Source organism: Rutidosis leptorrhynchoides, chromosome 2 (assembly GCF_046630445.1).
Source record: "Rutidosis leptorrhynchoides isolate AG116_Rl617_1_P2 chromosome 2, CSIRO_AGI_Rlap_v1, whole genome shotgun sequence".
Lineage (NCBI taxonomy): Eukaryota > Viridiplantae > Streptophyta > Magnoliopsida > Asterales > Asteraceae > Rutidosis > Rutidosis leptorrhynchoides.
This window is the reverse complement of record NC_092334.1, coordinates 505957371-505970566: the sequence shown is the minus strand read 5'-3', so window position 1 is coordinate 505970566 and position 13196 is coordinate 505957371. Positions and strand designations below refer to the sequence as shown.

At 34.8% G+C, this 13196-nt stretch overlaps 2 protein-coding genes across 4 annotated transcripts; one reads left to right on the top strand and one right to left on the bottom strand.

Moving 5' to 3' along the window:
- Positions 1-520: 520 nt before the first annotated feature.
- On the top strand, positions 521-3691 carry LOC139894537 (probable protein phosphatase 2C 27). Of its 2 annotated transcripts, XM_071877876.1 has the most exons (5): positions 522-629; positions 708-1277; positions 1579-1773; positions 1860-2065; positions 2945-3691. In XM_071877876.1, the coding sequence occupies exons 2-5, from the start codon at positions 1086-1088 to the stop codon at positions 3501-3503; spliced, it is 1152 nt and encodes a 383-aa protein (XP_071733977.1). In that variant the 5' UTR covers positions 522-629; positions 708-1085; the 3' UTR covers positions 3504-3691. The 2 variants fall into 2 exon arrangements, with proteins under 2 accessions (XP_071733976.1, XP_071733977.1); XM_071877875.1 differs by having other exon boundaries at positions 521-1277.
- Positions 3692-5369: 1678 nt separating this feature from the next.
- On the bottom strand, positions 5370-10028 carry LOC139894535 (U-box domain-containing protein 44-like). 2 transcript variants are annotated; one of them, XM_071877873.1, is made up of 4 exons: positions 9892-10028; positions 8497-9090; positions 7912-8221; positions 5370-7259 (listed from the first exon to the last, which is right to left on the bottom strand). In XM_071877873.1, exons 2-4 carry the CDS (start codon positions 9049-9051, stop codon positions 5686-5688), a joined length of 2439 nt encoding a protein of 812 aa, XP_071733974.1. In that variant the 5' UTR covers positions 9052-9090; positions 9892-10028; the 3' UTR covers positions 5370-5685. The 2 variants fall into 2 exon arrangements, with proteins under 2 accessions (XP_071733974.1, XP_071733975.1); XM_071877874.1 differs by having other exon boundaries at positions 8497-9085; positions 9892-10021.
- Positions 10029-13196: the final 3168 nt, after the last annotated feature.

Genomic DNA, 13196 nt, shown 5'->3' with positions numbered 1-13196 from the left:
TCTAAGTGAAATCCAAATTTTGAGTTATGAATGGGTCGGGAAAAGATGAAGTCGAAGAATATTGTTTGACATGATTGGTTGCATAATCCGAGTTCTCTTTTATTTTGAGTTGTGGGTCATTTGGTTTCTACCTTAGCAACAAAATGTCCTACTTGTAGTTTAGCTGTCGAGTTACACTTGTGTAGAGAAATGGGTTGTTTTTGCCCATTCTATTGTAGATAAACGGGCTGTTTTATGCCCCATGATGGCTGTAATCTTTTGTGATAATAATAAAATTGCCTTTCAAAAAGAAAAAAAAAAAAATACATACATCATATCAACATAAGTTGCAGCGTTAGTGCAATTTTACTTTACATGAGGGCCTTGAAGTATTTTATAAAAACTATAGGGACCTTACTTTAACAATTACTCAATATCAATTATGGTATACAAATAATTATTGCACCCTTATTTTCATCTCCAACATTTCCTCCCTCTAAAATTCCCCATTCCTCTCTATATCTATATATATATCTATATCTATATATCTATATATCTATATCATAATAACATAAATCATCTTAAGTTAAAGACGCTGACAACTTTGATTTATAAGACATACAAAAGCATCATAATCTTCGCATTCAACCGTGAGCAATTTCATTTCTTGTTTATTTACCCTAATTTTTCCTCTTTCAATCATTGTTAATTTTGTTCTATTATATCAGAATTAGGATCTCAGTTCGTGAAATTGATCCGAAATTAATTGATCATCATCCACTGCTTAGATTGTTGATACATGTTAAACAGCTTGATTGAAACCCAACTTTTATCATCAATTGCTCGAATTTGGGCAAAATTTCGACCATAGTTGTATTGATTCAGGTTTATATCTCTCGTTATCTACGATAATCAATTCATTATTATCAGGAATTAGAATTAGAATTAGAAGAGAAAATTATACTTGATTGTGGTTTGTGATTGGGGTAAAGGAACAGAAACATAGCAGTTTGGTGCGATTCGATTGCGAAAATATTAACAATTTGTGGAAGAGAATTGTGTTGGCAATTGGTTGAAATTGGGGGTTTTATGCACAAAGAAACAATATGGCTGCGGGTATTGAATTTTCGCCGGCTTATGTGATGTTAGAAGGTGGTTTTGACAAGGATAATGTAGCTATTGCAGATGATGAGATATCACATAATTCAGATCAATTGAAACGAATGGCAAATCGAAAACCTCCTAGGCATTTATCTGGTGTCAGACATAGTATGAGCACTGCAACGCTGCTCAATCAGGTATATTAAACCATTTTTGTTTATGATGATATGCATAACTTGTTATCTTTTTTAAAGTGCGTTACTTGTTGATTCATAGTAGTACTTGTTGCCGATTATTAGTAATAATATTTTTAACGGCATAGTTACGACAGTATTTGAAGATTTAAAGCTTAATTATTAACTAACATCCTATATGGTAACCACTACTCTTTCTTTCAATGATTAGATGAAAAAAATCCACCTTCTGATAGATTAAGGAACTATTAGTTAAAGAAAGGATTTATGGATTTTGTATAATGATTGGTTATCACTTTTTTAGGACATTGGTGTCGGGATTGTCAGTGTGAAGTCTGTGACAGAGGGAAAATCTGAATTTGTGCCCGTGATACGATCCGGAAGCTGTGCAGAAAAAGGACCAAAACAATATATGGAGGACGAACATATATGTATAGATAACCTTCACAAGTATTTAGACGCGACAGAAGGTTTTCCCACCCCTGGAGCATTTTATGGCGTACGTGAAAATTGTATCTTTATGATGATATTATCGTTTTGAAAGTTAAATGTTTTGAACTGAACATGATGAATTTATTTGAACAGGTTTTTGATGGACATGGTGGTACGGACGCTGCAACTTACGTAAGACAGAACATATTAAAGTACATTATTGAAGATTCCCAGTTTCCAGTTTGTTTAGAGAAGGCGATTCAGAATGCATTTGTCAAAGCTGATCACGAATTTGCTGACAATACATCTCTTGACATCTCATCGGGAACCACCGCATTAACTGCTCTCATATTTGGAAGGTATTGGACTTGCTCCTGGTTTTTGGAGTGGTGGCAAAATGGGCGGGTTTGGGTAACAAGTAAAAATGTGTATTTTATTTCATTGGTCAGAAAGGGTGTTATTGGTTTGGTTAAATATGTGTCAGGTATGATAAATGATTATCATTTTTGAGTAAAAGGATTTAGTAGACAGTAAGGATTGACAATACACATTGGGCTACTATGGACCTGTTAAATCCATATCCTTTGTATCTAATATACCCATTTGACCTACTTTGATAATTATGACCTGAACCGACCCATTCTTAAGTAAACGGTTAAAGTTGCCACCTCGAGTTTTTTAGGCTTGGAATCATCTTAGGATTGTGATTTCTAGAAACATATATGTATTAGAGGCGAGATTTGGAGCAGCCCCTAAGGTTACGCCTTTGTGATCTTCCCATCACAGGTTCGAGTCAGGGAGACCGCATTTTTTGCAAAAATGAGAGGTGCGGAATGTTCATCTGGTGGCTTATCGCAATTTTGACTTTAGTTCATGGGACCCTATATTTAAAATTAGTAGAGGGGTCAAAACAGGAGAATCAGGTCAAAATTGGTAACCCTGTAGTGCTAATATTAAAGATTCAGGTTGACCTGCCGAATTCTTTACTTTATAAGATATAGTTGAAAGAGTCATTTTAATGTAATACAGAGAGGTTTTAAGCATATTAATTAATCATGGTTGACTTTTACTTTCAAACCCATTTGTCTCGCATCATTTACAACTATATCTTTTTTTTATTTGACCCGTTTCAGGTTTCATTTTTTAAGTTGTAAAGGAATAAAGTTGTGGCCTTTAGAAAACAGTATTGTGAATCTGTTGAATTATTGATTTGTTTATATGTTCTTTGTTTCCTTCAGAATGATGGTAGTTGCAAATGCTGGCGATTGTCGGGCTGTGTTAGGTAAACGAGGTAGGGCAATTGAAGTATCAAAAGACCACAAACCAAATTGCCCATCCGAGAGACTAAGAATAGAACAGCTCGGTGGAGCCATATACGACGGGTACTTAAATGGTCAATTATCAGTGGCTAGAGCCTTAGGAGATTGGCACATGAAAGGCCCTAAAGGTTCAACCAGCCCATTAAGCGCCGAGCCAGAGCTGCAACAAATCATATTGGCTGAAGATGATGAGTTTTTAATTATTGGATGTGATGGTCTTTGGGATGTAATGAGTAGTCAATGTGCGGTTACAATAACCAGAAAAGAATTGATGGTTCATAATGATCCAGAACGATGTTCAAGAGAATTGGTTCGGGAAGCTTTAAAAAGGAACACGTGTGATAATTTAACGGTGATAGTCGTTTGTTTTTCGGCTGATCCTCCTCAAAGAATCGAGATACCTCAAACACGAGTCAGGAGGAGTATATCGGCAGAAGGCCTGAATTTTCTAAAAGGCGTATTGGACAGTAACTCATGAACACGGTGATCACAACCGGGATATAGTTATTGTTAGTATCATTTCTTTCCTCTTCCTTTCGGGGTTTAAATATGTTAATTTTATGTACATTGTTAATTGTTATTGTTGTTGTATTGTATGTATGAATAGGAGGATTCTTGACTGTTAACCCATTGTTAATATTCCACGGTTTGTTTTAAAATTTAATTAATGGTGATTTTTTGTTCTTTAGCATTTTTTACATATAGCCTGAGAATAATATATTTTGTTTATAGCTATGTATTTTAAGAGGACATTAGCCCAATAATACTAATACTCCGTATTAGATAAGATTACGCGATATATCAACAAAAAATTTCCTTGTTTTTCTACAGCCTAATAATTGCTGATGAGATCACTCCCATTGTGAAACTCCTAATGATTACTGACATCAGTATGAAGTAAGCATCACAAGATTCTCATGTCACATTATTGTTACTGATGTTTTAGTAGTGTTGATACACTGGAACTCCATAATCAAGTTTTTTTTTTTTTTTATTTTTTATTTTTTATTTTTTTAATAAAATAGAAGTGCCAAAATAAGAAGCTAACTTAATTCTTCTAAAAAATGTCGAAAGTCATACACCATGCCGTGTAAATGAACATTATTAATGATATATTGAAACCTCAAATGATGCTATTTTATGAACTGTTGATCAACTAGAAAATGATGTTAACAGGGCTGAGTAATAAGTACATGATCAAGACCACTAGGTATAATGGGTTTATATTGGAAGTCTTGTTAAAAGTCCCTTTATTCTTTACTATTACTACTGTATAATATAACATGGAACATGTTACTATCAATTAAAGCTTTTAAAAAGTATAGCTTTCATGTTGTCAATCACTATTAGTGAACAATGGTGATGTTAGTAAAGAACATTGAAACTTTATAGTTTATACTCGGTCATGTATTTAATTTTCACAATAATTTCTTGAGTTTGTAACTGAATTTTAAGTTGGAAGATAGATAGAGTTGAAAAGAGGGAACAATGGTGATGTAGAGTGGAAGATGAAAATGACACACGTGGGATTCATCGAGTCTCTCCACCTATGTAGGAAGTCAACTCAGATAGTTTGACTATCAGAAGTCAACACAATCGACAAGATGGAGGTTTGATCACGACACGAATTGGTGGGGTATCGCATGTATACGAGGATCCACCCAGACTTTCGGTTAGGCGTCTGCTAAGATACCCTCATGATGAAACTGAGGTTTTATTTAGACCAAAAAATGAGCACTCGAGCAAAAAACAATCAACTATTTTGAAATTATAAAAAAAATAAATGTTTCTGTGACGAGAATAACAACTAATGGTCGACAATAACATTGCATTGGTAAAGATCAACGTTGCAAAATTCGCTATTCGGGGATTAATCGGTCAGGTCTTTAGAAGGATTAATCGGTAATTCGGGGATTAATCGGATTGTACTTTATACATTTAAATCTTAATTTTCAAAAATTATGTGTAAATATACAAGAAAATCATAAACATAAAAATAAACTTTAACATAATTGTCTAAATTTATTCATTTTATTCAAAAACTATAAATTTCTAATTTAAATTCATGTTAAAATGCTGACCAATTTTGACTTTAACCGACTTTAATTACCAAATTCGATTTTTACCCATCAATTAACGTTGACCGATTAATTAAACGAATTTTGGAAAAACGGAACGGATCGCTCTTTAAAATGATTAATCGGAGATTAATCGGCGAGTAATTTGTTACAACACTGGTAAAGATTGATCATATTCGGAAAACAATAGACAATCTTTATTGTCTTCACTCAAGAATTGCTCGTTAAAGAATTCAACAACTCTACATAAAATACACAGATCATCGTGAAATAAGTAAAATACAATTGACACAACATACGATTACAACACCTTTATACTATAGTTCTATAGTAAACACGTAAACAGATAAGATTTCCTTTGTTGCGGCTACCAGGGAGGATGAGTATTTTTATATACGAGGCCTAACAAGGTTATCTCGTCACCGTTTCCAACCTTTTCTTTCCACCCCAATATATGATGCTAGTGCGCTTTGAAGCTTAACTTCTTGTGATGATATAGTTTATAATACAACATAATTACAATAACTATGTACCTTCTTACGCTCTATGGGCCCCGTCTGAATGACACAAAACTTTTGGATCTCATCCTACAATGGGGAAGATACCAGAGAAGTTTGGTATCTTATCGATATGTTTCAAGGCCCGTTCTGCAATTTGCCGGGTTCGATAATCACCATGTTGAAATGCATCAACAAGCGCTGTACTAACATTCGGGTCACCCGAGACTTCGTATGCTATATCCTCGGTCCGTAATAGTCTCTCCACCATCCAAACCGCCCGTCTTCTTAAATTCTCCGTTTGTTTCTCGAGTAACACATCAAGAATCGGTTTTATTCCTTCCGCCTCACACAAAACACTAACCCCTTCTTCGATATTCACCCCGTCATCCAACAAAGTGGATAACGCCGCTAATGATGCTTCTACAACTTTGTCGTTTGTATGATCTAGTAATGCTACTAATCGTGCGAGCGCTTGTCCTTCTATCAAACAAAACGTATCTCTTTGTGTACACGTCCCACGATGAACGCGGCACAAACCCGTCACCACGGGCGGTTTCCCTAGACAAGGAAAGATTGACCCACAAAATCCCGGAGGTGGCAATTCGGGTAATTTTGTTAAATTCTTCGACTCTTGTGAAAGATTCTCTAACGCGAGAGCCGAAGCCATTTGCACGTTGTCAAGCCCATTTGCTTGAATAAGTTCGGTGAATAAGGCCGTTAGTTCATTATCACGGCTAAACGAAATGGCTTTCGGCTCATTAGGTAAAACAAATGTAATCCTCGAAAGGACCCGCACGAGTCCTTCTAAATATGGAGTCACGAACCGGCTTCTTCTAGTCTCTCCTTGTCGTATCATTTTTATTCTCGAGACCACAATTTGAAAATAACCTTCGTCTAGCATTTGTCTCGTGAGCCCGATATCCATTTCCGGAAGTTCGGCTATAATCCCGATCGCAGCCGCTTGCTCTTCGGTGCTTGCAATATTCTCACCTATTACCTTAAACAAACTACCGAGCTGGCCCGCTGACCCGCATAACGAGCCCACTAATTCTTGGCCCATGTGGGTGGATAAATTTTGAAGAAGTTTAATTGAAGCCATGCGCAGATCTTTTTGTGGGGCCTCGATGAACTGAACCAAACTGATGGTGGCACCCAAGCTTTTGATGGCTGCAGCCACCGAAATAACAGTGATCGGAGAATTGGTTAACCCGACGAGAACTTGTAGAAGTTTGCATTCTATGGACGGGCCCGTGTTGCTAATCATTTGAAGTAGATTGTGGATTATGTCTTCGGACACGAGGGTTTGGTGGTTCGGGCCAACTGAGATAGAGTCGAAATCACACTCAGCGGTTACTATATTGGCGAGGATTGTGGCGGCTACTTCTTTTAGTCTCAATGGGAGATTGGTAGGGCCCGCAAAGAGATGTTTGACTAGAGGAGAAAGTATACCTTGTTCGACTAAGACTTTCGCACTTGATTCACAAGATGAGACTTGATTTAGGGCTTTTAGGGCAGCTTCTCGAGACTGCGTGTCGCCGTTTTTCACAAGGTTGATTAACGATGAACCTACGGTCTGTGCCACGTAGACTTTAACATCATTGCTAAGAGCCAAATCGCCAAGGTATGAAGCCATAGACAGTTTAACTTCGGGAGAACCTGTAAAAGTTTCAAAAGTATCTTATATTATGAATGAGTGATTAACAAGTGGGTGGGAATTTCAACCCGTTTATATGGGATCGGGTCGATTTGATTAGCAGCAAGTCAAATAGGTAAAACATAAAAATTAGCTCAAAAGGATAGGGATGAAATGGGTTGAGCTGGTTAAACAGTTCAATCGTTACTAAGCACGTATTCAAATGATTACAACATCCTATCCTATATTACTTTGATTAAAAGAATTTATTATGTTATTTTTTAATACTGTATTTCTGTAATCATTTACAAAATATAAAATAATGGACTGATAAGTGTGGTGGTCGGCCAAATCTAAACCTTGCAAAGGTGAATACTCAGACTTGCAACAATGAGCAATGTAGACATAAAGTGTGAAGTACAACGGTTCTGTTTGCACGTACATTTCCAAACGTAACCTAAAAGGGTATAAAAAGGCATTTTTTTAGCTCAATTCCAGTTAATGTTTCATACAGCAACGAACCAATCATTGACTAAAAACTGAATCCTAAACTGGACTTACATATTTGTTCTGAACTATTCGATGACTAAAAATTGAATCATGAACTGGAAATTTCCATATAACTGATTAATAACTTAGCAACAACTAAAATTCTGAAACCATAGATGAAAGTACCTTCAAGAAGAAGTGTCAAAAGAGGTTGTAATCTGCCATTTTCAGCCATTTGCCTCACATTATTCTCGTTCTTCTCCAAATTTTCGAGAGTTTTGTCAGCCTTTTCAACGATCGAAAGATTTTCTGATTTGCTGCTTGTCATTCCAACTAAAATAAGTATTGCTCCATTTACAGAACCAATTTTTTCACACAAAGACTCAGATTTGGACAGCTCAAATAGCAATGAAACAGCTTCTTCCCTTTCTTTAGACTGTTCATGAGACAAAAACTTGACTATTGTGCGCACTTTATCTCCTTCGGCCATTATTTCCTGAGAAGCACAAAAATAACAATAACACATGATGTACAAATAATAATGTTTTATTACAGCTAAAAGTAGCATTGATGGGCCAAGAATCAAATAAGGATTATATTATGAATTACTAATGATAATGTTTTCTAAAAAAGGAAAGAAATTGTTTGAAGGTCAACGTCAAACGAACCCATTTTGACTAGTCATCCTCTCCCCCATCTCAAATCTTGCCACCTCTATCTACAATGGTTCCACGATATACACGAATCGTAAAATATCAACTATTTAATTACCTTATTATCATCATCATCTTCTACTACGATTCGAAGAGTTTCAAGAGCTCTTAACCTGACTTTACGACTGGTGCTCTTCAACGTTTCAACAATTATGGGTATGAGCTCAGCATTACGTATCACATGCTTATTTGAAATATTTTTTGTGGCCAGTTGTTGAATAAATCTTAAAGCCCGCAAAACATCACTTTCAGGACAACCAGGAGTTAAGGACTTGCGAGCCAATTCAAGCTGAACGGCCTCATTCCTAGCATTCCATTCTTCAATTGTGTTCCTTAACGCAATACTTGGATTCATATCCATTGTCTTTAATTCTTCTAAAGTCAAAGGGCAAACCAGTTTTCTTCCTTTTTCTTTGCATTCATTAAACCACTTTTCAATAGCTTCTCGCTCATAAGTTTGACCATTTTCCAGGGTAACAGGGTCTTTCATAATTTGTTTTGAAAGAGGACATATAAATGCATCATATATAGGCTCTATATGTTGCCTTTCATATTGAAAAATGTCATCAGACTGGCTACCAAAATCACGACTTCCATCCCAGCTTCCAGCCATTAGATCTCAATCCAATCAAAATTAAAACTCTTCACTACACTGCACCAAAAATTTGATTTTTTAAATGTATATTTCACATGTGCCAAACCAATTCGAATACAGTAAAAGAGATCAACCATTCAGTTATATACTTACATCCGTTATATTTTATATCTCATTACTTCAGTGTTCACATAAATGATTCTATCGAGCCCTATCAGTAGTACCTATTTAGTCGACTAACTAATTTAATTCCACTCAAGTAGACACCACAGTTTTGCATCATCAGTTAGAATACAAAGCATTACAAATTTTCTAAAATCTTACACAAGAGCTCTAGATGTAAGTTCTTGCACAGCCACTTAAAAGCTAAGACATACGATTATCGTGTGCATTAAACATGGCACCAACTATCTCATAAATATCAAATGCATCAAACAAAGTCCACAACAAATAAAATTGCAGCTTGAATTGGCAGTAATCGAAAAATGTTCGACATTTACTCAGTTGGTCTTCACCACTTATAACCCTAACAACACATAATACGTGTATATAACTATATATAAGCAAACTAAATACTCCAGGAACGCAATTTTAATTCAACAAAGTACAAACAAGATCTGAAATTAATACTCGAAACCAACTACAGGTTAATCAAGCGTAATTTAACTTCAATATTATTAAGTGTATCATCACTTAGATGATCAAAATGAAGTCAATTCAGATTCAAAATTCATCAAATCAGACCTTCATAACTTCAATCGTGAGGTATGAGATCATAAAAAATTCACACTTAGAAGTTGCAAATCATGATCACACAAATATAGAACAGGTATAGTTCAATGCAATCGAGCTAATTACCTTTAATTCTGATTGAGATTTAACATAATAGAAATGAAGTTGGATGTAAGTGTGACAAATTAGGGCTTGATTAAAATCGAAACAAGGTGACAAAATTGGAGTATAAAGTACGGAGTAATAAAATGATTTAATTAATCTATTGTTCTTTTTTAAAAATAAAATTAGTTTATTCGAGGTGATCACAATTTAGTTGTCAAGGTAGACAAAGAGTGACAGCTGTATTTCTGTTTTGTTTCCCTTACAAAACTCTACATTCATTTTTGGTCCAGATATTTTCTTAATATTGATTGAAAATTGAAAATGTATTTAATTTAAGAAATTTTTCTAAAAACATCTCAAAAGGTTATAGAGATCGTTGTATAAAGTATCATACAACATACAATTTGATAACCGTAATTTTCAAACTACTAAATATAAAATACCTATAATATTAATGATTTACTGTGTGTTAAAGACAGTCCTTAAAACACGTGAACATGGAGTTGTGACATAAATCACATAATATTTTAATGTGCGTTAACGAAAGTCATTAGATCACGCGGAGTTATGATCTAAGTCATTTGCATGTCACTTGTGATTGGACGAGTCTAAAAAAGTAGAGAATGAAAAGTAAGTCAGTGAGCATGCTAGTCAATTTTTAATTTTATATTTTCAAATAATTAAATTAAATAATAACACAAAAAAATTTATTTGAATTAAAATAAATATAATTTCGTTAATAATAAAAAAAAACTAATTAATTTTATTGAACACATTTAGAAACACATTTATAAACTTAATTTATATAAAAAAAAAATGTCCACAATAAAATTTGACCAACTGTAGCCTAAATAATTTTGTCCCATGCTTTTTAAACCCAATAAGCTAGGGTACACAATTTGATCATGCACCTCTTTCAACTTAAACAAAGTACAAATTCCAACAAAAGTACGAAGATGCTCGTTTGGAGTTCCGCTGAACTAACACATATTAGAAATCATGTGAAGGACTTCACCCTTAATCTCAAACTCATTAGCAATGGCAGGCCAAGTAATCGCATGCCCTTGGCCCGTACGTGTGGCCTTCATTTTATCCGCTATTAATTGTTGTTGATCCGCCATTTTTAGGAATTGGTGGTACAACAGTTTCTGAAAAACTATCCAACGGAATCACAGTTCAATTAGAAGAAGAAGACTCCACTTTGACCGATTGTTCGGTTTTCACACTCCAAAATTCTTTCTCTGGATTTGAAAATGGTGTAAGTAATGGAGAATCAGAAGAACGGGTATGTGGGATGCACTATCTGTAATCAGTCAAAACACAAAGAATAACCCGATTACAAGCACCGAAACAAAACAGAATAAAAACTAAAAACTAATAAAAAGACAAAAGGCTCAAACAAAACACAAATAACAAAGAATCTCAAATTGACACACAAATGTCCAGGGCAAAGGCGCCAAAAACTTGATGTGTAACATTGTGTATATAAATTATAAAGGGAAAAATGTAGGTTAAATGGACTATTGCACAACTACGGGCGTGTACCCGATCGTGTAGCAGTATGGATTATAGTAAATCCAAGTATCGTTTCATGGACAGTGTCAATGCAATTCAACAACGCAATTCAAGATTATGAATGATGTGTAAAATCGTGTATATAAATTATGATGAGAAATACCGGTTCAAAAGATTACTACACACTAACGGACAGTGTACCCGATCGTGCAATAGTATAAAGTTGGTAAATCCAATATCGTTCCAAGGACAGTTTACACGTGAGAATTAAGATTGTAACTAATAAAAATAAACTAAAGTTAATCTAGGAAAATTGAAAGTACGAGATAATTTGGTTTGTGGCTATTTAACGATTAGCCAAATCAAGGATAATTTTAACTAATTAACAGAGAAAGACAATATTTTTGGTATTTTTATGTTTAAAGCTTTAAAGCAGATAGACAAGATAAGTTGTGAAATCAAATAAGAGAACGAATGTTCGTCTAGACCTTTTTCACCTAGTGCTGGGTGCAATTAGATTAAGCTCAAATTGTGGATTAAAGCATGTGAGTTACCTAATCGGTCCACCTGGAGTTCCCCAGCGCAGACACAACAACTAAGATTACACAGCACGAAATTCCCAGTCACTTAAGACCTCCTAAATGTGATAAAGTTGACTCAACTGATAATCAGGTTCAAATTATGACTCTAGTCTCGTGGTAATCAATAATCACACCAACTTTCGTTGTGAGTGATTTACACCTGAATCGTCTAGCCTTTTGAATTCAATTTACTATCGTCTTCGATTAAGCAAACAACCAATTAAGACAAACCGATTGAAAATATATATATTACATTGATGAACTATCGTCCTATCAAACAAACATACAATCAATTGAATCGAAAAGAACAAGTTTCATTAAATGTATACATGTATTCAAAACTTCAAATCAAAATACTTATAGTCCAACAATTAATGGAAATCACATCCAACACATAGGTTTATTAGTCTAGACAAACATTAAAAGACTAGCCAAAAATCATGGCAACAATTGAAATCAAAGAAATAATCATAAAAGAATTCATTGTTAATAAACAAGGAATCAACCTAACACGATGAATCTCGATTGATGCTTGGATTGATCCTTGTTAGCGGAATGATTAAAGAGTTTAGATGACCTTGGAATTCCCCAAAAGTCAAACCAAAATTCGTCTCTTGTGTTCCCAAAATCGACTGATGAAAAGATAAAACTTAGGGTAAAAAACTGCTTCCTTAAATAGTGTAACTGATCTGGCCGACCAATTTTGCGCGGTGAGCACATACCCGCGCGGCGCGCATTAGTAAAGAAAATTAGCTGCACAAAATTTAAAGCTGGCGGGTCTCGATTTTAGGTATACTGCGCGGTGCGCATTCATATGTGCGGCGCGCGTTTCTTCAGCCCAGCATTCTCACACATTTTAGTTGAAATCTTGCCGTGGTCGCACTCCAAATCAATTATAAACCCATAATCTGCTGGAAACTTGTCATAAACTCATAAAATACTTCAAGATAACACTTCTCGGCTCTAAAGTCATAATCTTCATAATAATCGCGAATAATAACCAAAACCGTATCCAAATGGACTAAAAATGACGGATATTGCCATAATAAATATATGTGAAATGTGCATAATAAATATATGTGAAGATTATTATATGTGAATAATAACCAAAACCACATTTCACATATAATAAATATATGTGAATAATAACCAAAACCGTATCCAAATGGACTAAAAATGACGGATATTGCCATAATAAATATATGTGAAATGTGCAACATCAAATCACCC